The 26,002-nt window shown below is 37.6% G+C and overlaps 1 protein-coding gene across 3 annotated transcripts in view; it reads left to right on the forward strand.

Annotated features, from left to right (window-relative positions):
* parp4 (poly (ADP-ribose) polymerase family, member 4) overlaps positions 1 to 26,002 on the forward strand; it is a 45,895-nt gene that overhangs the window by 5,872 nt on the left and 14,021 nt on the right. Inside the window, exons 4-31 of one of the 3 annotated variants that reach the window (XM_055015236.1) lie at positions 1,419 to 1,518; positions 3,082 to 3,151; positions 3,225 to 3,329; positions 3,438 to 3,596; positions 5,364 to 5,501; positions 6,073 to 6,237; positions 6,800 to 6,951; positions 7,689 to 7,820; positions 8,319 to 8,417; positions 9,169 to 9,352; positions 9,935 to 10,076; positions 11,096 to 11,238; positions 11,326 to 11,457; positions 12,837 to 12,923; positions 13,012 to 13,176; positions 14,259 to 14,305; positions 14,410 to 14,491; positions 15,785 to 15,922; positions 16,000 to 16,189; positions 18,554 to 18,624; positions 19,604 to 19,788; positions 21,251 to 21,350; positions 21,710 to 21,880; positions 22,179 to 22,259; positions 23,712 to 23,792; positions 24,609 to 24,704; positions 24,806 to 24,976; positions 25,116 to 25,163. In XM_055015236.1, coding sequence (XP_054871211.1) covers positions 1,419 to 1,518; positions 3,082 to 3,151; positions 3,225 to 3,329; positions 3,438 to 3,596; positions 5,364 to 5,501; positions 6,073 to 6,237; positions 6,800 to 6,951; positions 7,689 to 7,820; positions 8,319 to 8,417; positions 9,169 to 9,352; positions 9,935 to 10,076; positions 11,096 to 11,238; positions 11,326 to 11,457; positions 12,837 to 12,923; positions 13,012 to 13,176; positions 14,259 to 14,305; positions 14,410 to 14,491; positions 15,785 to 15,922; positions 16,000 to 16,189; positions 18,554 to 18,624; positions 19,604 to 19,788; positions 21,251 to 21,350; positions 21,710 to 21,880; positions 22,179 to 22,259; positions 23,712 to 23,792; positions 24,609 to 24,704; positions 24,806 to 24,976; positions 25,116 to 25,163 — 3,434 coding nt within the window. Of the gene's footprint in view, positions 1 to 1,418; positions 1,519 to 3,081; positions 3,152 to 3,224; positions 3,330 to 3,437; positions 3,597 to 5,363; positions 5,502 to 6,072; positions 6,238 to 6,799; positions 6,952 to 7,688; positions 7,821 to 8,318; positions 8,418 to 9,168; positions 9,353 to 9,934; positions 10,077 to 11,095; positions 11,239 to 11,325; positions 11,458 to 12,836; positions 12,924 to 13,011; positions 13,177 to 14,258; positions 14,306 to 14,409; positions 14,492 to 15,784; positions 15,923 to 15,999; positions 16,190 to 18,553; positions 18,625 to 19,603; positions 19,789 to 21,250; positions 21,351 to 21,709; positions 21,881 to 22,178; positions 22,260 to 23,711; positions 23,793 to 24,608; positions 24,705 to 24,785; positions 24,977 to 25,115; positions 25,164 to 26,002 lie in introns of all 3 variants that reach the window. The other 2 variants (XM_055015237.1, XM_055015238.1) reach the window with 2 other exon arrangements.

Consider the following 26,002-nt stretch of genomic DNA (forward strand, 5'->3'; position numbering starts at 1 on the left):
TATTTAAAGTTTCAAACGTTCTGAGTCGCTTCCAGCAGATGGTGGAGCTAAATCCAACCAGAACTCCACCCAGATCCGACACAAAGACTCAGGATTCCTCAGTCGCTGCCTTTATTTACACAAATCATCTTCAGATTTATGACCTTCTGACAGGCAGCAGGTTGAGCTGCATACTGAGAAGGTAAAAGGTAAAACAAACATCCAGCACTAACCAGGAACTGATGTGGTTTAAATGTGCTCCTTTAGTTCACAGTGTTTAAAAAACTTCTGTAATTCAACATCACTTTTCTGTATTTAAAAGAAAAACATCAAACATAAGCAGAAAATTTACCCTTTTTTTGGAGGAATTTTTAATTTTTAAAATTTTTTTTATATGAAAAGAGTTAAAATACATTTGCAAATATATTGTAATTTCACAAACATTTCCTTTTTATTTAACAGAAGTAATATGTTGAATTTAAGTTTTTAAATTAGAGATAATTAGAGCTATTGTTGAGCAATAATTAGAGCTATTATTAGGGCGTATTTGTCCTGTAATTTTACCCAGAATTCTTTGTTAAATGAGAATTATCTCGCATAATTACAGAAGTTTTCACAAGAAAATATTAAATAAATGTGTTTTTATTAGCGTATAATATCCATACGCATTAGTAATCATTATTGTATATTATATATAGCTTATTTTATTGTTTTATACATGTTAATATTCTTCATTAAACACTAAATTAATCACAAATTAAGGCCAGAAAATGTATCTTTATTGTAGAAAATGGCTGTATTGTTCTAATCAGTCTTATTTTTCTGTATTTTTTTGGGCTTCGGCATCTGAATATTTGGTTGTTTTGTCTTTTCTACAACACAGTTTGGGAGGTTTCAGTCAACGAGCACAAAAGAAATGCAAATAATAACATGAAAAAGTGTGTTAGTATGTTCAGCACCTGCACATGAGCTGATCCTGAACTTAAATCTTATTAAAAAGGCAAAAGTAGTGAAGAAACATAGCAAGTGCAACCCAGTGTGCAGAAATCTGAGGCTTCCTGGTGGAAATAATAAAAAATCTGTGCTAAAAAAAGAATACACTAATTAGTCCTAAATTGCTAAAGCTTGTCCAAAATGCTTAAAAATGAGTGTAAAATGTCTCAAAATGTGTCTAAAATAATGAAAGATTTGTCCAAAATTACTCAATATTTGTCCAAAATGGCTAAAACTTTCACAAAATTGCAAAAACATTGTAAAAAGAATAAAAATAAATACACAAATTAATCTAAAATGATTCAAAATGTGTCCAAAATAATGAAAGATTTGTTCAAAATTAGTCCAGAATGGCTACAACTTTCACAAACATAAACTTAGGGGAATATTCTATAGAACTCCATAACTTTGCGTCTGACAGATGGTTCTGATGTTTTCTGTTGCAGAACATGTGGTACCAACCAGAGGAGCGACCAGCAGAACACTTCCTGAACCGATGGACTCTGATGGTCCGACTCAGATGGAGGAAACTCCGGAGAAGTTCAGGTGAAGAACAACTTCCTGTCAGAACGACGAGCTTTTCTAAAAACATGTTGGAGATTTGCACGATACAGCAGAAAACTTCAGGCGTTTGTTGTGACTGGAGCGCCACCTACTGGTGGCCCAATAAATTACAGCAAGCAGTTCCTGAGTTAGTCCAAACCCCCAGTGACTGAAGTCTATTTTTAAATTCACCGACAGACATGACAAGGAAAGTAACTATTAGAGGCTCTGCAAGGAATAACTTTGTAGGTGTGTAGATTAGTAACCCTCTGAAGTGGATGTTTAACTCCAACAGGTAAATTAACTGAGCTTCCTCAGCTTTACATTGTGAGATTTCAACAAAGTCCTTTTATTCTACATGCCTCGTTTAAAAATTCACTAAAAAACACACCAGATTCTGTTTAAAAACACAAACTCTGTGCCCCTGAGTGCAGCTGATTCTCCATGACTGACAAAACAAACAAAATCTGAGCTTAAAACTGTGAGATTTGCATCAAAAATCAGTTTTTATGGACTTGATTCTGTAAAAAAAACTTGCTAAAAATGTGAACCTACGAGTAATTCAGCTTTTGTCGAACATTGCAAAAACAACAAACATTGGACTTTTAGGCTAAACTGCAGGCAGAAAGGAGATGAAATAAACTAAACTACTAAACTAAAGTAACAAAATCTGGACTTAAAATTGTGACATTTGCATCAAAAATCAGTTTGATCTTCTCGATTGTGTAAAAAAAATCAAATTTATTGCGCTTTCAGTTGGAACACGTAAAAATCTGAGCTTAAAACTGAGATTTGCATCAAAAATCAATTTTAATCGACTCGAGTCTGTAAAAAACTTTCTTAAAATGTGAACCCTCAGCTTTTGTCGAACATTACAAAAAAAATCTGACTTTTAGGCTGAACTGCAGGCAGTGTTTCTGCAGAGCAGAGAGGAAATAAACAACAAAACTAAAATAACAAAATCTGGGTTTAAAATCGTGATATTTGCATTAAAAATCTGTTTTATGTACGTGTCTCGTTTAAAAATTTGCCAAAACACACAGAATTTGCACCAGATTCTAACGAAATTTGAGCTTCAAACTGTTACATTTGCATCAAAAATCAGTTTGATCTTCTTGATTCTGTAAAAAAAAAAATCAAATTTATTGCGCTTTCAGTCGGGAAATGTAAAAATCTGAGCTTAAAACTGTGATTTTTGCATCAAAATTCTATTGTTATTTACTTGATCCTATGAAAAAACTTGGCAAAACTGTGAACCCACAAAATTCCCGACTTTTAGGCTGAACTACAGGCAGTGTTTGATTCTTTATCTTTCTCCTTTTCCTGCTCCTTCAGTCAAAGATTTCATGGATTATAGCACAAATACAAGCCGAGCATCCTGGAGAATTCAGCCACTGTAGGAATATTTTTGAGGATATTTGCAAATGAAAGGCTCAGTTTCACATAAGTCCTGTAAAAACAACCTTATATGTGTCAGATGTTGGTCAGAGCAGCTGAAGAACAAACAGTCAGCATTTAACTGATGTTTATCTGATGTTTAACTGATGTTTTGTTGTTAAATTTCAGAGTTTTTCCTGAAGCTGATTCCAGCCTTGCTGCTAACTTTCAAGTGGCCAAATATTCAATCTTTCAAAAGGTAAAGTTTGTTGGTCAGCGTTCTGCTAATTCCATCACTGTGATTAGTTGTAAATAAAACAGTTTACCTGCAGGAGAACAGCAACACCTGGTGTGTGCTGGAGCTGCAGAGCGCCAAAGCAGAGAAAGGACGAGTCTATCGAGTGATCAGATACTGGAAGGACGACGTCGGAGCAAAGGTAGGACGGATTCTACCACGTTTCTGCTCCTGTTTGAATAAAAGCTTGATTGATTCTAAAGTGAGTTTGAAATTCAGAACTTAATAAAACATCTGTTTCTGTCAACAGAAAGAGGCTGTGAAGAAAAAGCAGATGTTTCCGTCCACATCAGAGGAAGCTGTTCAGGCCTACCAAGTCCTGAAAGAGGAGGTAGAAGCTTCTGGTCTGAAGAAGAAGACTGTTGTTCCTCCTCAGAACCAGGATCTGGGTTCTGCTGCCTTCCATCAGGTCCGACACGCTTTACAAGCGGCTCCACCGCTTTATTTATACTGCTGAGAGTCTTTCAAAGTAAAAGCTGCAGCTCATAATGCATAAAAACACTGGAAACAAAAAACCCACATGTTGTATTTAGAGCTGTAGATATTTTAACATTTTGTGCCCTAATGAGTCCAAGTTTGGTCTAAATATCTAAAAACTGGAACCTTGTCTGGTCAAACTTTCACACATCAAATTTTACTGATGTTAGAGCCTCAAAAGTTGGAGAAATGTGGACCAAAGACTGTATTTCAGTAGAAATATGGATCCATCCATAGAGATACACTTACAGAAACTTTATGGAAACACTATACTGCCCTCTATGAAATATTTTTGCACTGTCTTTAGTTTTCGTTGTGCTCTGCTGGAGCCATTTGACTTGTGGATTTGGACCTGCTGGAAACATTTGGTCTGCGTCCAGAATAAATTGAAAATTGTCCAGAAAATCATTCAAAATGAGTCAACATTTGTCCAAAAGGACTCAAAAAGTTTCCAAGCCGACCCAAAATTCGTCCCAAATTACACAGAAATTGTCCAAAATGACCTTGAAATTTGTTCAAAATGATTCAAAATTGTCAAAAATGAACCAGAAAATCTGGTGAAGATGACAAATGACCTCATTCTGGAAGCTGTTGGTTAAACTGTTGATAAATCTGAACCTCGTCTGGTCAAACTTTCCTCACATCAGATTCTACTGATGTTAGATCCTTTAAAGTTGGTGAAATGTCGACCAAAGACTGCATTTTAGTAGAAATATGGATCCATCCACATATATACACATGTATAGCACGTGTTTTTTCCATTTTCAAGGTCCAGTAATTAAGAATGTGTCCTCTGCTGGAGTCATTCAGTTTAGATCTGCTGTAAACTGTTCTGTGTTCATAACAGCTTAAAATGTGTCCAGAATGAGTGATAAATGGTTCAAAAGTCAATCTAAATTACACAAAAAAATGCCCAAAACTACACAAAAATGGTCCAAAATGACTCAAAATATGTGCAAAATTAATCAAAATTTGTTCAAAATGACTGAAAGTTTGTCCAAAACAATTCAAAAACGTTAAAAATAACTTAGAACTTGTCCAGAATAATATAAAAAATGTCAAAAATGACTGTTTTGGTCTAAAACTACATGAAAATAGTCCAAAATAACCTAAAACCTGTACAAAATCTCCCAAAAACTGTCCAAATTGATAACTGTAGGCAGTTTAGTACATAGAAATATCTAAAAATTGCAACGCAGTCTTGCCATGTTTGTCACAAATCTAATTCTACTGATGTCAAAGACCTCAACAGTTGGTGAAATGTCGACCAAAGACTGTATTTTAGTAGAAACATGGATCCATCCATATATATACACACTTACAGGATCTTTATGTGAGCATAGTAATAGAAAAAATGGCACTTTTTACATCTTCAAGGCCCAATAATTTCAAATCATTTCTCATTCATTTGAATCTGAAACTATTCTGTCTGTCCTGGTCTAATTTAACAGCTGTTCAAGTTGTACTTCTTGCGCTATTGAAGCCTTAAAATGACGTTACGTCTTGTTTGTTTTGGGGGTTTTTTTGAGGGTGAAACATGAAATTCTCAAAATTCAGGCCGAATATTTTACAGGATTTAGTTTCCAAATAATACATGAGTAAACTGGTCTGGATGATGTGTGAGAGGTTTGTGAAGTAAACTGCATTAAGGCACAGCTTTGGATGTTCTGGCCTGACTGAAGTCTGTGTTTGACTGCAGCTGCTGCTGGAGGAGAAGCTGAACTCTGGAAGCGTCTCTCAGGAGGTGGGCCGGTTGGTGGAGCTGCTGTGGACGGAGGCTTTAGGATGCATCGGAAACATCCTCTCAGTTCCCATCAACAAGCTCAGCCTCAGTGATGTGAGGACCGTCCTGGTGAAAGCAGCATCAAGGATCTCGTTATGTTTCTGTTCTGTGTGTTTGAGCATCAGTATCATGGGATGTATCATAGTTTAATGTCTGCCACAGAACTTTTAGAACTTTTATCCGGTCCAGATTTTGGTTCTGGATTTAAACCTGCTACAGCTGCTCTGGAAGACAGGTAGAATTTAGTGAATATCTAAAATGTAAAAGCTAATTTTCTCTTTGACGATTCAAAAAGGTTAATTCTACAAACTTTAGAAGAAACTGAGAGAAGCACAAAATCATCAGAAAAACATGCAAAATTACCACAAAGACTCAAAATTGGCACAGAAGAGGCAAAATCATCACAAAAATACACACCCAGAATCTTGTTTTGATTTCTGCAGTAGCACACAGTCTTTTTTCTAAGAACTACTATAAAAATGCAGCGATAAGTTGCTCTTTAAGCTCATTTCATAGTGTATTATTTCTACTAACATCCTAGTGGACTTTCCAAGAATCTCAAGATTCAAGACTTCTCATGGAATGCAAAACCTCTCATGAAGTCCTGTTGGTTCTGTGAGTTTAGGTAAGCAGAGCTGAGGGTTTGTTGCTTCAAGCTCAGAAGAACCTGAAGGAGAACCCACTTCAGGTGTCGTCCCTCCTGATGGAGTTCAACTCTCTGCTGCCACACAGGAACCCTGAAAATGACGCCACCGCCAAGTTCTTCTCAAAGAAACTGGACCTCTGTCAGGTAACTCACATTTACACACCGAACACACACTCCTTCCTGAGAGGAACCTCGAAAAATCGCACGGTGAATGTCGACGACAGAAAGACGGTGGCAAAATCCAGGTCACCACAAAGAGACACAAGATCACCACAAATATCTGCAAAATCACCACAAAGAGACACAAGATCACCACAAAGAGACACAAGATCACCACAAAGAGACACAAAATCACCACAGAGACACAAAATCACCACAAAGAGACACAAAATCACCACAAATATCTGCATAATCACCACAAAGAAACACAAGATCACCACAAAGAGACACAAAATCACCACAGAGAGACACACAGTCATCACAGAGACACAATCATCACAGAGACACAAAATCACCACAAAGACACTATTTACATTTTCAATTTGTAAACACTGAACAAACACGAACATTTTCTTTAACTTCCTGCTTCTAAAGGCTCCATTTAACTGTAAGCACATTTAAATGTTGGTAATGTAACTTTTATCTATGAACTAATCGAGACCTCCTGTTTCTACCAACTTTAACACTTCCTGTCTCTTTGTTCCAGCTGATCCGAGACGTTCTGACGGTCAGTGAGATGACTCTGAGGAACCCGTCACCGTCCTGCGTTGGGAAATATCGAGCTCTGAGGTGCAACGTTGAAACTGTTCCCCCTGGCAGCTCCGAGTTCCACAATGTGACCAGCCTGCTGCAGGACAGGTAGTTTAATCTACTTCCTGTTAGAGTTACAGAACCATCAGCCTTGGAAAGGTAGTTTAAATTACTTCCTGTTAGAGTTCTACAAATATCTTCACCTTGGACAGGTAGTTTAATCTACTTCCTGTTAGAGTTGTTGAACCATCAACCTTGGACAGGTAGTTTAATCTACTTCCTGTTAGAGTTCTACAGATATCTTCACCTTGGACAGGTAGTTTAATCTACTTCCTGTTAGAGTTCTACAGATATCTTCACCTTGGACAGGTAGTTTAATCTACTTCCTGTTAGAGTTCTACAGATATCTTTACCTTGGACAGGTAGTTTAATCTACTTCCTGTTAGAGTTCTACAGATATCTTCACCTTGGACAGGTAGTTTAATCTACTGAGATAGGATAGCTTATCATATCTTGGCTTGTTCTAGCTTGGCTTATCATAGATTATCTTAGCTTAGTTTAGCTTATGTTAGCTTACCTTGACTGAACTTAGCTTAGCTTCTCTTCAGTCAAATCGTGTGTCCTCAGTGTTTTGTGTGATTTTGACTAATCTAATTTATTATTAATATGCAGTATTTTGATGTTTCCAACCTTATATACATATAAATATATTTGGATGTTTCCTTCCTTATATATATAAATATATTTTAATGTTTCCGTCCTTATATGTAAAAATACATCGATATGTTTCCTTCCTTATACATATACCGTAAATATATTTGGATGTTTCCGTCTGTGTTTTGCAGGAAGCTGCAGATCCAGCAGGTGTTTCGAGTCAACAGACCGGTGGAGCTTCCGACGTTTCAGGCTGAGATCGGTAACGTTAAGTCGCTGCTGCACTCGTCCAGTCCCAGCAACTTTGTAGGAATCCTGTCACGGTGAGCTCACAGACTGAAATACTGGAAGTTACTGAGAAAATACGTCTGTGTCATCATCATATATCTCATATCTGTAGTTTTATGTATTTATGTCAGATTTCTCTTCTAAAGATTGACCGGAAACACCTACTGAGGTGAAACTGTTGTTGAATAATTCCACATTTTTGTGCACAAATACAAATAAAAGATGAGAAACTGTCTGCAGGAAGTGACTGCGCCACTCTCTGGTGCAGTTTTGAAGTATACTTTAAGTTCAGTTCCAGACTTTCCAACAAGTTCAGTCTTAGTTTAACTACCAAAAACTGTGTAAAAACACAGTCTGTGTTAAGTTTTAGAGCTGTTGATCAATATTTTGCTCAGTAATTACAGTTGTGAGTCTGTGAAAGTTGTTCTGGATGTGTTTTTGTTTCTTTTTATGCTCTTACAAATGACTTCTTGATTCAGTAAATGACAAAGAAGAGATTAAATGTTGTTGCTACTTGTGTTGTGTCTCTGTAGAGGCCTGCTGCTTCCTCGTGCTGCAGTGGAGCATCATGGGATACAGAGGACCGACGTTGGCAATCTGGGCAGTGGGATCTACTTTACTGACGCCGTGAGGTTAGTAGGAAACCTGAGACTGGCGAGGTTCATTTCACATATGTCAGTTTGATTTACCGGAGACGGATTTAGAGTCTTTGGGGTAACAGCCTTTTTTTGTGGAGATTTTCTGTCTTTTTGTGGAGTTTTTCTGTCTTTTTGTGGTAAATTTACATCTTTTTATGGAGATTTTGGGTCTTTTTGTGGAGATTTTGGGTCTTTTTGTGGTAATCTTGCATCTTTTAGTGGTAATTTTACATCCGTTATTGGTGATTTTGTGTCTTTTTGTGGCAATTTTTCATCATTTTGTGGAGTTTTTGTCTCTTTTTGTGGTAATTTTTCATCATTTTGTGGAGGTTTTTTTCTCTTTTTGTTGTAATTTTGCATCTTTTTGTGGAGATTTTGTCTCTTTTTGTGGAGATTTTGTGGTAAATTTGCATCTTTTTATGGAGATTTTGTGTCTTTTGTGGTGATTTTACATCTTTTTGTGGAGATTTTGTCTCTTTTTGTGGTAATTTTTCATCATTTTGTGGAGATTTTGTCTCTTTTTGTGGTAATTTTGCATCTTTTTGTGGAGATTTTGTCTCTTTTTGTGGTAATTTTGCATCTTTTTTTGGAGATTTTGTCTGTTGCCGTGGACTTTTTTTATTGCAGCGACACATGAAACCCGAAGCAATTTCAGGAAAGATGATGTCGCAACAGGGAGCTATTCTATCGACTTAGAACCCAGAAGTCATCTTTAGTTTCCATGTCTTTCGTTCTCCGTCCACAGCACCTGCTTGAAATACTCCAATCCCAGCGAGACGGATGGATCTCGGCTGCTGCTGGTTTGCGACGTGGCGTTGGGTCGATGCTCAAACGTCTACAAGCGAGATGTCACTCTGACTCGAGCTCCTGAAGGTCACAGCAGCGTTCATGGAGTCCGTGGAGGCCGAAGCACTCCGTCTGAGTTTGAGGTAGTAAAGAGTGAATGTACAGGAGAGAAATAAAGCTTATGTCCATGTTTATCATTCAGTCTGGGTTTAAAATGACACCTAGAACTCAGAATTTATCTTGGAATCATTGAAACTCGTGAATCTTTGTCACAAAAACAATCATATTTGGTTCTTTCATAGATTAATTAAAGGCCTTCTGGGTCAAAAATGTACCTCGAGCAACTTGAATTATAATTTTTCTTGATGTACAAAGTTGTGTTAATGAAATTGTCTTAGTTCCATGGCCTCTTAGCTCCTCCTGAGTGATTATGATCGACTACAGCTGCTGACTCCTCTGATCCGGTTTAAATAGAACCCATTAGATCCACTCATTAGACTCGAACACTGCAATGGGACTAAGAACATTTCATTAACACAACCTTCTCCATCACCTAGCTGACCATGTCAAAAATTGTTTAAATCAATCCAACTGGACTTTAAGAAAGTTCTTGAAGGAACTCTCTTAAAGTCCAGTTGGATTGATTTAAACAACTTTGGATAACCATGACCTGGATGAATGAGAACCTACACAGACATCTAGCTGACCATGTGTTTGTTCTGCAGGATGATGAGTATGTGGTCTACAGCCCTGATCAGGTGAAACTGAAGTATGTGGTTCAGTTCAGCATCGAAGGAGACCAACCGAAGGACTTCAGTCCAGCCATCAACACATCAGCTGAGACCACCAAGCCTCCATCTGACCGAGGTGAGAACCCTGCAGAATCTTTAAAACTCCAGATCTGGTGCTGCTTGTTGGTTGATTGGTTGTGTTGTGTTGTGTTGTGTTTCCAGCTGAAGGATTACAGGATCATTGAGTTGTTAAAGATCCCATATTCTGCTTGTTCTAACGAGCTAAACAAAAATGAAATTTAGTTTTTAGATGGTGAATTAACCGCAACCCTCCTTGTGTTAATTTCATTAATTTATTGTGGTGATTGTATGTTTCTTTGTTCTGATTCTGAGTATTTGGGGTAATTTTGGCTCTTATTTTCAATTACTTTTTTCTTTTTGTGGAGATTTTGTCTTTTGTGGCGGCAATTTCACCATTTTTTGTGGTGATTTTATGCCTTTTGTGGTAATTTTGCATCTTTTTGTGAAGATTTTGAGTCTTTGGGGTAATTTGTCCTCTTTTTGTGAAGATTTTTGGTCTTTTTCTTGAGATTTTATGTCTTTTTGTGAAAATTTCCAAAATCTTTTTGCAGCAATTTCACTATTCATTGTGCGGATTTCTTGTCTTTTTGTGGGAGTTTTGTGTATTTTGTGGCAATTTCACAGGTTTTGTTGTGATTTTGTGTCTTTTTCTGGTAATTTTACTTCTTTTTGTGGTGATTTTGAGTCTTTGGGGAAATTTTGTGAAGGTTTTGTGTCTTTTCATGGGAATTTCACAGATTATTGGGGTGGGTTTTTTTTCTTTTGTGGAGATTTTGTGTCTTTTGTGGTGATTTTGACTCATTTTGTGGTGATTTTGTGTCTTTTTCTGGTGGTTTTGCATCTCTTTGTGGTGATTTTGTGTAATTGGGGTGTGTCTGTAGTAATTTTGTCCAGCTGAGCAGACCAAGCTGTTGAGGAGGCGGGGCTTAAAGAGAAATATGCACATTAAAAACTGTATAAAAATAAAGTCTTGCACATTCGTTTAACAACACTGTCTGTGAAAGAGACCACATGTCTCCAGATTTAGTTCATCAGATGGTCTTATTTACAGTTTATCTGTGGTTGTGTTTGCAGATCTGGGTTCAGAGGTTGACGGGGTGGAAGACGTTAAAAACCCTCTGGACGACGTGACGGCGGGGCTGTTGGACAGCTCTGGGCAGCAGCTCCCCCTGCAGGCCGTCCACGTGAAATGCAAGCTGATGGATCTGCTCTCTCAGGTGACCAACGCTCACCTGGTTCAGCTTGTCTTTTATTTCTCTGTATTAATATTTAACCAACCGGCTCACATTTCTCTCCTCTTCCAGGTGATCATTTTCCAGAAATACACCAACCAGAGCTCAGTTCCCATCGAGGCCAAATACGTGTTTCCTCTGGACGATTCTGCTGCAGTGTGTGGGTTTGAGGCTTTCATCAACGGGAAGCATGTGGTTGGACAGGTAGCCTCACTAGACTTTACTGTTTTTATTTATTAAACATGTGGTTGGACAGGTACCCTTACTAGACTTTAGGGTTTTTATCTGTTAATACCTCAGTTTTTCCATATAAAACCAACCAAATCTGATAAAAGTTCCCTCGACAGTGACTTCATTTAATGATCAAAGTTTTACCTTCTTACTAGGAATATTTTCAGGCCCTTAAAGTACATACTCTGATAGAGAGTTGATATGAGCAATGATGGGCTTTTGTTTTATTTTAAAGTCTATTCTGCTGTTGATGATTTCCACTAAAAACTATGATATTTCCGGTGATATCGATGCTCTAAGTTGGTTGAAGAAAAAAATTACCAGTCTTTAGATTAGAAACCTGGAATGGATGGAAAATTACCCGCAACCCTTGTAGTGTTAATTTTGCCACTTTTGGTGGCAATTTGGAGTCTTTTTGTGGAGATTTTGTGAGTTTTTTGTGGCAATTTCACCCATTTTGTGCTGATTTTATGTCTTTTTGTAGTAATTTTGCATCTTTTTGTGGTGGTTTTGTGTCTTTTTGCAGTGAATTTGCATCTTTTTGTGGTGATTTGGACTCCAAATTCTTTGTGGTAATTTTGGCCCATTATGTGGCGATATCGAGTCTGTGGGCTAATTTTGCCTCTTTGTTGTCATTTTTAGCCTTTTTGTGGTAATTTAACCTTTTTTGTTTCAATTTTACATCTTTTGAATAACATCAGCTGTTTTTGTGGAGATGTGTCTTTTTGTGGCATTTCACCATTTTTATGGTAAATTTGCATTTCTTTCTGGTAATTTGGTGTCTCTGTGGTAATTTTGGTCCTTTTTGTGGCGATATTAAATCTATGGGATAATTTTACATCGTTTTGTGGTGTGTTTTGTGGCAATTTCACCTTTTTTGTGGTAATTTTGTGTCTTTTGGTTGTAATTTTGCATCTTTTTGTGGCAATTTCTAGTCTTTGTGGTAACTTTGTGTGTCTCCTTGTTTCTCTCTCAAATTTTCCTAGGCTTTGTAGAATTTATCTTTTTGACTCCTCACAGAGAGCTTTGTCTTTTTGAATATATACACAATTGTACCAGTCGTCCAGTGTAGCTGCAGCAGGTTCATATCCAGAACCAAAACATGGACTAGAAAAGATTCTAAAAGTTCTGGGATTTCTGAGTCTTGATGCTCAATGTTCTGTTCTGAACATGTGGAGATGATTTGAATCCTTTAAGCTTCGTTCTTGGATTTTTTCTGATGTGAGGTCCACTTTTGTCCATATTTTATATGCTATTATCTCATACATACGTTGGTTTTCTGCCAACACAATGTGCAGGACGCTAACATCATGGATTATTTGCACAGTAACCTTGTTTTTGTGTTTCCTCAGGTGAAGGAGAAAGAGACGGCTCGTAAAGAATACAAACAGGCGATCGCTAAAGGTCACGGAGCATACCTGATGGACCAGGACGCACCTGTAGGTCGACCGTTAAACTTACCGATCCATAGCATAATGTTTAGGAGCTTTTCTCGCAGCTTTTCATTGGTCTCTGTTCTCCCTGCAGGACGTTTTCACCATCAGCGTAGGAAACCTGCCTCCAGGTGCCACCGTCCTCATCAAAGTTACCTTCGTGTCTGAACTGATCGTCAGAGATGAAGCCGTTTTATTCTCTTTACCAGGGAGTGTAGCTCCGTGGCAGGAGAGTGCAGCACTGAACCAGACCACACAGGTGAGGTTTACCTGCAGACGAGCGACGGAGTTACAAAAGTCCCAAACTGGAAAAAAAAACAGGTCTATTATGACTTAAAATTTGTATAAAATGGAAAAATACGTCTATAATGACTTTTTAAGCTGTATCATAACAAATACTATCCAGAATGACTTGAAATTTGGCCAACAATGGGTCAAATATCTACAGTATGTGGAGACAAAATGACCAAAAAGAGACATGAAACGACAAAAAACAGACACAAAACAGCAGAAACAAGACACAAAATATTACAAAGTCAGGCACAAAATGTCAAAAATGAAACAGAAAACAACGAAAACAAAACAGAAAAAACACAAAGAGACAAAACTGTCCCAAGGAAGCATAAAATGACCAAAATGTCTCACAAAATGAAAATATTAGACCAAATGAGACCAAAAATAACCAAAACAAGACATAAAATGAAACAAACATGACAAAAAAAATGACACGAACAAGACATTATTTTACTTTTTTTATTATTATAAGGTCTCCTAACAAGTTGTTATATCCTTGGAATGCTTTTTGTTAGCCTGGGAATTGTAGCTGTTAGCCCAGGAATGGTAGTGACTGGCCTGGAGATGCTAGGGACTAGCCTAAGAAGGCCAGTTGTCAGCTTTAAAATTCCAGTTGCTAGCCCAGGACTGCTACTTGCTAGTCTAGGAATGACAGTTCTTAGCCCATTAATGCTACTTGCTGGCGACGGATTGCTAGTAGCTAAGCTTGGAATGCTTGAGACTAGCCTAGGAATGTTAGTTGTTAGCCTATGAAGGCTAGTACCTAAAAATTCTATTTGCTAGCCGACGAATTATAGTTTCTAGGCTGGGAATGCTAGTTTGTAGCCCAGGAACTTTGGTTGCTAGCCTAGGAATGCCAATTGCTAGCACAGTGATGCTAGTTGCTAGACTAGTAATTGTGGATTCCAGTATAGGGGAATGCTTTTCATCATGTGTTGTGTTATTGCACAGACTTCTGCAACAGTCATACTGCATTTCACTGTCTGTACTTCATGTACAAAATAAAGACTCTTGAATCTCATTTGCTGATAATTTATCGCTCACTAGGTCACAGTGGAGAAGGTTTGTGTGACTGATGAGGCAGCGAGTCAGAGGTGAGTTACATGAGGACTGTTTTAATGCTGTAATCTGTAGTTTTGTTATCGATTTGTTGATAATCCAGTAAACGTGGATATGAAGGTTCTTTTTCCTGCTGCAGAGAGTTCACCTTGGACATGTCCATTGAGATGCCCTACGAGATCACCAGCCTGCAGTGCATCACTCACCAAGTCAAAACAAAGGTAATCTGGAAGTTTTTCCTTGTTAACCATCATGTTTTGATGATGTCTCAATCAGGAATGGTGTGGTGTATCTTTTGGTAGCAATTCATCGTAGGTTTTTTCCGAAAAAAAAAAACTGCCTTAAAAACCCCCATTATAATGAATGGGAAGTGCCGGACAACTGCGAAAACCATCCATCTTAGGAACCCTGCAGCTCTAGCAGATTTTACAGCAGAAACTTTATTTAAAGTTTAAACTGGTCACAAGTCTTTAAATCTCGTTGATTTAAATCCATGTTTGATGTATTTTATGGTTTTTACACAGTTTAAGTTTTATACAGTTTTTTTAAAATCCTAAACTGTGTTTAAAAAGCCTTACTGAAATGAGTGGGAAGTCACCAGATGAAGTTGTCTGTGGAACCCTGTAGCTCTGGAATACTTTACAATAGAAACTTTATTTAAAGTTTAAATGAGTCACACATCTTTAAATGTCATTGTTCTAAATCCATGTTTTGATATCTTTTATGTTTTTTACGCAGTTTAAGTTTAAGAAAGTTTTTTAAAATCCAAACTTTTATGAAAAAATTGTTCAGTTAACCTCTTGTCCACGTCTCCATGAACAATTTCAATTGTAATTTCAACAGACTTGATTGTACTGAATAAAAGTCTGCTGTTGCAAAACCAGTGTTGATTGGATTGTAAGAAAATCCGAATTTGGAATAGATAAAAATTGGGGATATAAATAACAATGTCATCAGCATAATGCCAAAAAGAACAAATTGAATATGAAAATAGAAAAGGTCCTAGTTGATAAATACTCCCCTCAACAGGAATCATCTATACATTTAAATGTAGATATTGTTTGTCCTCTTCCACCCAGTGTGAGTCTCATTGCTGTAGAATCTATGTTTTTTTCCATAAATCAGCTCAGAGATCAGAGTGTCGATCAAAACTCTCATTATATCTGAGCTCTAAAATCAGAAACGGTGAGTCTTTCTAACCTGTCACCAAATCTGTATAAAACACAGAATGGACATGAAAATACATCAGAATGTTCCCAACTAGATTCTGCCTCACACGGTGAAAGAATTTTTCCATATTCTGAAAATTAGCAGATGTATTTGATATTTTTTACATTGAAAAAGTTGTCGTGAAGATTCTCAGTCATCCAGGTCATGGTAATTGTAGGAACTTCAATAAAAGTCCAGTTTACTGAAGCTCCTACGATAAGTGAAAAAGTTGTTAAAACTATTCATAATGATTATTTGCAAACTTCATGTTCCTTTTCTGTTTCCTGTGTGATTAAACGCTGTAGAGAACCGACTGTAAAGCTGTGCTGAGTGTGTTACCAGGAGAACTGATGGGTTCTGACGGGTTCCAGCTGTCGATCGGTCTGTCCAAGGTCCACATGCCAAGGATGTGGGTGGAAAACCACCCCGACAAAGACAGCCAGGTCCGTCTTTCTGTCCGACTTTTCTTTCTTTCACCCAGAAACTTCCTGTTCCGACCATGTCTTTCTCCTTCCTCCAGGCCTGCATGCTGGTTTTCTATCCAGACTTCAAGGTCGGTTCCCGCTCGTCTGCCAATGAAGTCGTTCTGCTGTTGGACACATCCGAATCCATGAAGGGAGAATCTGTGTGTTCCGCCCGAAGAATAGCTCTGCAGGTTCTGAAAAACCTCGATCACAACGTCAGAGTCAACGTCATTCTGTTTGGAACAGGTCGGTTTTAACTTTAATAAGAGGGTAAAGTTTCAGTTTGAATTTACTGAAAGGATAGAAAGGCTAAAAGAACAAAACACGACAAATAAACTAATAAAAACAGCTGGTTCACTCTCCTGACCTCAGCTGTTGAATGAAAAATCCATTCCATAGACCCAGAAAATACAATTACAATCACATTAACATCTGAAAAATTGAAAGAATTATGAACTTTAAGCTTTAATAGGTTCCTTTAAGATGAAAAAATAAAGACGACCTGAAGCAGTGAAAAAAGGAAAGACAGTCATGAACTAAAGTTTACTAAAGTTTACTCCTAGAACTCTGAATTTTCTACAATAGAATCATTGAAACAAACACATGAGGCTATGTCATGAAAAACAATCGTATATTGCAGTTCTTTCATAGATTTATTAATGGTTTTCTGGAACTATAACAAAATCTGTTGGACCATAAATATACATACAGCAACTTGAATGATCAATTTTGTTGATGTAGAAAATTGTGTTAATTTCATTTTCTTAGTTTCATGGCCTCTTAACTTCTCCTGAGTGATTCCAGTCGACTACAGCTGCTGACTCCTCTGAGTAAACATAAAAATATACAAGCAGAAATGTTAATATTTGGTTAAATTTGTCCATTTTCTCCTCAGTTCAGTTTTTCTGGTTTCAGTCTTCTGGTTTATCTTCAACTCCTCTGGACACTATACCTACCGTCAAGCATGGAGGTGGCAGTATCATTATACTATCAATTTAACCGACTGAGACGGAAAGACAACAAACACTGATTACACTTGTCGTCTTTCTGTCTCAGACTTGTTTCTTCATCAGTCCACAGGTTCTTGATGGGTTTAAGTCAGGACTTTGGGGAGACCAGTCTAGAACCTTCATTCCAGCCTGATGGAACCATTTCTTTACCACGTCTGATGTGTGTTTGGACTCATTGTCTGGTTGAAACATCCAACTGTGTCCAAGATCAACCTTCTGCTGATGGTTTTTGTATTCCTGAAGAATATGGAGGTAATCCTCCTTCTTCATTATTCCATTTACTTTGTGGTAGCTCCAGTTCCACAGAGCCATGATACTGCCACCTCCATGCTTGATGGTAGGTTTAGTGTTCTTGGAGTTATACAAAAAAGACCCCCCAAAGACAAGCCGAAACAAGTCCTAAACCAGCCCTTCAATGGTCTAAAACCAGGACCAGAATGAAATTGAAACCAGTCAGAAAACAGTCTAAAACCAGTCTTAAAAAAGTCAAAAACTAATACAAATTCGGAAACAAAACCAAACCTGAACTACTCCTAAAAAAGTCCAAGACCCACCCAAGACAGTCTGAAACCAGTCCTCATCCAGGACCAGATCCAGAGTAAAATATATCCTAAACCAACTTTAAATCACATCCAAAACCAGGAGAACCAAGACTGGAAGGCAGAGTTACAATAACCACATTTAAAAATGAGCAGAACCCAGTGAAAGATTTAGGCTGCAGCCAATTAAGTGGCTCATATAAGAGACAATGATAAGTTCTGTACGGAGACCTCTCAACAAACGTCCATAGACAGTGAAAAACACCACTAAATTGTCTGACACATCTGAAGGAATCAAGTTTCTTCTGTGGTGATCCATCGTCAAATATTATGTTCAGGTCAAAAAGATATGCGCGAGTATGCTTCTTTTTCTTCTTCCTTTTTATTCCCCACAAGTCTGTTATTGTGAAGTTTTGATCGGACTGGCAGGAAATCTGACTTTGTAACACATCAAGTATATCCAAATTGTGGATATAAATAAGAGTGTTATCGACATAAAGATAATCGGAAAAAACTCAACATGAACAAATAGAAAGTTCTAGTTGGTAAATAAAAGTCCTCTAAATAAGGAAGCTAACATTTAGAGGAAAGACAGCAAATGAATTGTTTGATTTGATATAATAAATGTTGTTTAATAATTATTTATAAAGCACTTTCTGAAAACAAAGGACTTCACAAGGCAGCAAAAACAAAACAGACAAATTTTGAAAACATCAGAACATAAAAGCACAACATTTGTATAAAAACCAACACAGGGTCAGAAAAGGTAATAATGATTTTAAGACAGTTCAAGGGAAAGCAAAATTTTTAAAAAGCAAGAAAGGCTCTCGGACAATACAGCTGCATGACACAATCCACGGACAACTGGAACTAAACCAATTCTTCTTTGGTTTTATTTACAACATGAACTACTGTATGAAGAGTTCTCTGTCCGAAGTTTGTATCATGTGAAATCAGCCCTGATTTCACATGAAAGTTGCTTTTTAATTAATCAAATGTAACCAATTCTTGCAATTGGTTGCAGGTTTTTCCTCACTTTGACATTTGGTTTTGATTTTCAGACCACAAAGAAGCTTTTCTGACAGCACAACCTCTCAGTGAAGTTAAAGAGGCAGCTCAAAGTTTCATCAAGGTGAATTATGTTATCAATATCATTCCCAGTATTACTTTTTTCAAGTTTTTATGCAAAATCAGTTTCTGTATCATCTGTAGCATTTGATTTCATGTGCAAATATTTCATATTTTCATTTTTCAGGTGCAATAATTCATTATCAAATGTGATATTACTTATTAACTAAGTAGAATTGGCAGCATTGCTTTATACTGTTCTATTGGAGTCATATTTTAGCTCACTTTTTTTTATTTTGTATTGTATCATGCTCATTAAGTGTGTCAAAACATAAGCGTTGAAGCTCACCATTTCTCACTGTTACTATTTCTCAAGTTTATTCTTATTATCGATTCTTCTGACATGATTTTCGGTGCCTAACTCGTCCTGCAGCTTTAAGAAAATCCAAACAAATGATAAATCGAAATGTGCAGCCCAATCTGGAATGGTGTGCTGTGACTTTTGGTAGAGATTTGTTGTACAGTTTTTACAAAATTTGTATAAAACTGCATTAAAAATCCTTAATGAAATAAATGGGAAGTGGCCAAAACCATCTGTCTTTGGAACCCTGTAGCTCTGGCAGATTTTACAGTAGAAACTTTATTTAAAGTTTAAAGGGACCAAAAGTCTCTCTACTTGCCAAGTTTAAACAGATCACAAGGCTTTGAATGTTATTGCTCTAAATCGGTGTTTTCATATCATTTATAGTTTTTTTGCAGTCGCAGTTTAAGTTTTGTGAATTTTTCAAAAATTCAGGTTTTTTGATAGCAGCCACACGTGATGTTATCGACTCAAAATGTTGACCTGAAGATATTTCTGGAAAAAAATGCAGTTAACCTCCTCTACATGACCACTTTATAAATATAAATGCCAGCATTTTTATTTGTTTTCACCCAGTGAGAGTCTCATTGATGCAGGAATTTTTTTATAAATCACATTTTGGTTTTTCTGAGCAGTATCTCATCTCAGTAAAACAAGTTGACCTGATATTTCCTGTGATCAGTCATCGTCACTAGGGGGCAGCACTGAGCTCTGGAGGCCTCTAAGAGCTCTAAGCCTTCTTCCTCCGTCTGTTGGTGTCCGAAACCTGCTGCTGCTGTCGGACGGACACATCCAGAACTCAGATGTAAGCCTGAAGCTGCTCCGAGACAACGGCCAGCACAGTCGCCTCTTCACCTGCGGGCTCAGGTATCGGCTAGTTTTCATCAGCTACATGCACAGCGTTGCTCATAAATCATAAAAACATCTTAGTAATGCTGCTTTTATTGATGTATTCTGCACAATTACACTCGTAAACGCTGTTTAGACTCAACAAAAACAGTCTGAGTCCACAGAAATGCATGTAAAAGAAGAAAGATGCTCTGAAAACTGGATTTAAATCAACATTTTTCATAAACATGATTTTCTTACAGCTCAGTACACTGATTTTTTTGATTTAACATTTTTTCATTGGGAAGTTTTGATTGGATTGACAGGAAATCTGAACTTGTAATATATCAAATATGTTAAAATTGGGGATATAAATAAGAATGTCATCAGCGTACAGATGAACAGAACAAATTGAACTTGAAAAAATAAAAAGTCCTACTTGGTAAATAAAGCTAAACCTTTAAAAGCAGCTAAAATGTAAAAGGAAAGACTGCGAGAGGAATGAATTTGATTGTGTACAATAAATGTTTAAAAATAATTCTTATTTAGCAAGTGCTTCACAAGGCAGCAAAATAAAACACACAAATTTTGAAAGCATGAGAATATAAAAGCACATTTCCATAAAAACCAACACAAGGTTCAGAAAAGATAAAAACATTATAAAAGACAGATGCTCTGAAAACCAGATTTAAATTAAGAGTTTTCATAAACATGATTTGCTTACAGCTCAGTTGACTCTGTCTTTTTTAACTTTTTTTTCATTATGAAGTTTTGATTGGGTTGTGAGGAAATGTGAATTTGTGTTATATCAAGTATATTAAAATTGGGGATATAAATAAGAGTGTCATCAGCATAAAGATGAACTGAACAAATTTAACATGAAAAAGTAAAAGGTCCTAGTTGGTATATAAAACTCCTCTAAAAAGAAACTAAAATTTAAGATTAAAGACGGTGAATGGAATAAATTTGACTGCATATAATAAATGTTTAATAATAATTTATAGAGCACTTCCACCAAAAAATGCATATGAATTGTGAAGATCAGCCGAAAAATTTATATTTTTCTGACAGGAAATGTAAAAGGATTATTTTTTGTGTAGTGCGATATGGTTTTGTCTTTTGAATTTAATCCATGTGGAGTTTAAATGACAATCCAAAGTCCGACATATCTGAAGGAATCAGCTTTCTCCTGTGGTGACCCATTGTCAAAAATTACATTAGGGTCAAAAAGATAGCAGCGGATATATTGCTTTTTCTTCTCTTTTTTATTCATTGCAAGTCTGTCATTGTGGAGTTTTGACTGGATTGGAAGGAAATCTGAATTTGTATTGTATTTGTAGTCAAAACTGGGGATATAAATAAGAGTGTCATCGGCATAAAGGTAAATCTTTTAACGTTATGATGCTACAAAAACACACATTATCTTTATTTTATGGTGTTCTCTTTGTGTTTTATTTGTTTTTTGTATATTCATAAAGGTGCGTGTTGATGTTTCTTTCAGCTCGACAGCCAATCGACACATGCTGAGAGCGTTGGCCCAGGCAGGGGGCGGAGCCTACGAGTTTTTCGACGCCAAAACCAAACATACCTGGGCCGAGAAGGTGAAACGTTTAGTTAATCAGATTCTTTTATTATCTGAACCTGCAGAAGGACACACAGAAAGTTAACACAACCAGCTTTTTATGTATGTCTTTTGTGGTGATTTTGTGTCTTTTTGAGTTTATTTTGTGTCCTTTCGGTTATTTTGTGTGTCTTTGTTGTTGTTTTGTGTCTTTTTGTGGTTGTTTTGTGTGTTTTTGTGGTTGTTTTGTGTTTTTGTATTTGTTTTGTGTCTAGTTAAGATTGTTTTGTGTCTATTTGTGATTATTTTGTGTCATTTTTGTTGTCTCGTGTCTTTTTGTGGTTGTTTTGTGTGTCTTTGCGGTTATTTTGTGTCTAATTGTGGTTGTTATGTGTGCAGGTGTCCCGGCAGGTGAAGCGAATGGCGTCTCCTGGCTGCAGCTCGGCGTCGGTGAAATGGCAGCAGTTCAACCCAACAGCGCCTCCTCCTGTCCAGGCCCCGAAACAGCTGCATGCTCTGTTTAACGACTGTCACACACTGGTGTACGGCTTTGTACCGCACTGCACCGAGGTACACACTTTATACACACAATTAATGCACAGTACTACTGCTGCACCAAGGTACGCAATTTATACACACAATTAATACACAGTACTACTACTGCACCAAGGTACGCAATTAATACTCAGGTACACACTTTATACTCAGGTACGTAATTAATACTAAGGTACACGATTAATACACAGTACTTCTACTGCCCTGAGGTATGCAGCTTATGTATTTAGAGCGGTAGTTAAAGACTACGTGACTAAATGTCCATTTCCGAAGCCTCTCTGGTCATCTGATTATTTTATTTATCATCATTCAGGCGACGCTGCTGGGAAACCTGGGCGGTCTGAGGCTCCAAACCATGGTGTCGACCAGCGAGCTGCAGAAGACCAGAGGCACGGTAAGAAGTCTCAATTGAAGCAGAGTTATCCCGTCACTCTTCAAAGATAATCAACTTCAACTTCAACTTTATTGTCATTCAGCAATGTACGTAGTACACAGTTAAACGAAATTACGTTTCTCACATCCATTTCATAGTGCAGAAATGAGGGTAATACTATAAAAAGTTAAGAATAAATATAGGGTAAAATAAATATAAGATAATTTAAAAAGACTAAACTAGATAAGAAAAACAAAAACAAAACAAAAGCACAGGCATACGTCAGACACAATCATACTCGCTACTGGGGTGATAATGGGTGAGATTAATGTGACTGCAGGTTTGGGTGTGGAGGTGGTGGATGCAGGTTTGGGTATGGAGGTGATGGATGCAGGTTTGGGTGTGGAGGTGATGGATGCAGGTTTGGGTGTGGAGGTGATGGATGCAGGTTTGGGTATGGAGGTGATGGATGCAGGTTTGGGTATGGAGGTGATGGATGCAGGTTTGGGTATGGAGGTGATGGATGCAGGTTTGAGTATGGAGGTGGTGGATGCAGGTTTGGGTATGGAGGTGATGGATGCAGGTTTGGGTATGGAGGTGATGGATGCAGGTTTGGGTATGGAGGTGATGGATGCAGGTTTGGGTATGGAGGTGGTGGATGCAGGTTTGGGTATGGAGGTGATGGATGCAGGTTTGGGTACGGAGGTGATGGATGCAGGTTTGGGTATGGAGGTGGTGGATGTAGGTTTGGGTGTGGAGGTGGTGGATGCAGGTTTGGGTGTGGAGGTGGTGGATGCAGGTTTGGGGTATGGAGGTGATGGATGCAGGTTTGGGTATGGAGGTGGTGGATGCAGGTTTGGGGTATGGAGGTGGTGGATGCAGGTTTGGGGTATGGAGGTGATGGATGCAGGTTTGGGTATGGAGGTGATGGGTGCAGGTCTGCATGTGTTGTAGCTGCAGGGTGTTCAACCGTCTGACTACCTGTGGGAAGAAGCTACTACAGAACCTTGATGTGTGGGTTCTGATGCTGCACAGTCTCTTTCCTGATGGAAGGGCAACAAATAGTCCATGTGAGGGGTGGGAGGGGTCCTTCATGATGGAGGTGGCCCTGCGTATGCAGCGTTCTTGGTAGATATCCTGGAGAGCTAGGAGGGAGGCACCGATAATCCTCTCCGTCGTCCTGACCACACGTTGCAGAGATATGTGATCCACTTCTGTGCAGTTTCCAAACCACGTGGTGAAGCAGCCAGTCAGGATGCTTTCCACAGTGGCCCTGTAGAAGGTGGTCAGGATTGGAGCTGGAAGGCTGGCTCTCTTCAGCCTCCTCAGGAAGTGAAGGCGTTGTTGTGCTTTCTTCACTGTGGAGTTGTTGTGGAGAGACCAGCTGAGGTCATCGGTGATGTGCACCCCCAGGAATTTGGTGGTAATCGAGTTTACAGTTGATTTTACTTTGATTTCTGTGCATGTGTTCAGTTTCTTCACAAGCTCACAGCAAGAGCTGTCATCAGGGACTACGAAGACGGATTGCTGGATGCCAGCGAAGCTGAACACGAGGTACGTTGGCACTTAAATCTGTTCTACTCGGTGTCATTTATTTAAAAGTTTACCATTTTAGTTCAACAGTTTGGTTCAGAAGTTCCATTTCTTTCACAGGAATTGGAATTAGCATAAGGCACTATCCATTAGCATGAAACCTTAGCATTAGTTGTCAGTGTCAGCATTAGTTGTTGTTTGCAGTAGTTGTTGGTACTAGCATTAGTTTTGGGTGTTAGCATTAGTTATTAGCGTTAGGTTTGGGAAAAAACCTCTAAATGAAGTAAACACCATGCACTAGCTTTAGCCATTAGCATTAGTTATTAGCTATAGCATTAATTGTGAATGTTAGCATTAGTTGTCAGCTTTTGCATTAGTTGTTGACTTATCGTTAGTTGTTAGCATTAGCATTAGTTGTAGGTGTTTGCATTAGTTTTTGGGTTTAGCATTAATTTTTGTTGTTAGCATTAGTTGTCAGCATTAGCATTAGCTTATGGTATTAGCATTAGCTGTTGTTAGCATTAGGGGAAAAACCTGTAAATGCAGTAAAGCAAACAGGGAAGGAGCTGTATCTGAAACAAAGTAAACACCTTTTAAATATTTCTCCCTCCGTCAGAGTGTCTTATTCAGCTTAGATTAGACATTAGATAAAGTGACCCACTTCTTATCGAGATATTTTAGCAGAATTTTACTGCATTTTATAATTTTACTGTATAATTTAATAAATATTTTAAACCAATATCATTATGTGAATTATGTGAAGATTTTAAATCGTGCAGCAGTTTAACCGCAGCTGAAATCACAATAGTTTATTTCTGTGTATTTCTGCTTTTCCAGAGCCAGAAGGCGGAGCTGAAGTCCTTCATCATCGAGTTGAGCAGAGAGTTCTCCATCCTGTCTCAGTTCACCAGCTTCGTGGCCATCGAGGAAAGAGTCAGTGAACCTTGAATCCCCTTTAAACTCACTTCATGTCTCGATTTAAGGATCTTTTTTCGTCACTCCCAACCAAAACAGTTTCCTTCGTCTCGTTTTAGGACTCGGACCAATCAGAGGACGGCGTCACCGACATCCCCAAGCTGCTCGCAGATGAGGACGTGGACTTCCTGCCCTACATGGACTGGACTTCTCCTCAGGACGACCAAGAGTCAGATGAGGTTCGTCCAATGATGCCGTTTATGTCTGGGTTATGCAGCTACGACATGATGGTTTGTTCCCCAACACTAATAGTTTTTAATCAAGCCTCAAACCAAACACATGAACAACATTAAAGAGGTGAAGGAGTCCTGAATTAGAAACTACTCAGTGATCTTCAGTAAATCCTGTTTCATTATCTGTGTGCTGCAGATGGACGTCTACGAGGAAACAGGAATGTCTCCAGAATATTCACCCACGGTCAGTTCATGAGTGCATGAACAGATGAACGTTAACCCTTTCAGCCTCAAGCTTTTAGCTCCTCTCTAGTTTTTACTGAAAAATATGCCAAAAAACACAAAAATACACAAAGAAACACAAAAATGAAACAGAAAGAAGTTAAAATAACAAAAAACAAACTTAACTGATACAAGAAGATGCTAAAATGTAATCAAAATGACACAAAAATATCCAATAAAAGACAAAAAAAATGAACAGAGGCACAAAAATGACAAAGAAAGATGCTAAAATAAAAAAAGATACAAAAAGATGCTTAAATGTAATGAAAAGACACAAAAATATTTTTAAAATTCCACAAAAATAGCAAAAAAGGACAATAATACAGAAAGATCCTAAAAATATATACAGAAATAACACAAAGATACCGTACAATGACACTAAATGAGTAAAAAGACAAATTGACACAAAAAGATACAAACACAGCACAAAGAGACAGAAATAACAGAAAGATGCAAAAATGAAATAAAAACACAAAATGGACATAAAAAGATGCTAAAATGTAATGAAAATGACACAAAACACGTAAAAAAAGACAAAACTAACATAAAGAGACAACAATAATAAAGAGAGATGCTAAATCGACACAACAATAACGCAGTAAGATGACTCAAAAATGAGTAAAAAGACACAACAGATGCTAAAAAGACATAAAAATGTCACAAAGGCACAAAAATGACACAAAAATATCCCAAAAAGACACAAAAGTAGCACAAAAAGATACTAATAACACAGTAAGAGGCTAAAACTTTTTTTTAAAATAGCACAAAGACACAAAAATAACACTGTAAAATGACACGAAA

Source organism: Amphiprion ocellaris, chromosome 11, assembly GCF_022539595.1.
Source record: "Amphiprion ocellaris isolate individual 3 ecotype Okinawa chromosome 11, ASM2253959v1, whole genome shotgun sequence".
In the NCBI taxonomy this organism is placed as follows: domain Eukaryota; kingdom Metazoa; phylum Chordata; class Actinopteri; family Pomacentridae; genus Amphiprion; species Amphiprion ocellaris.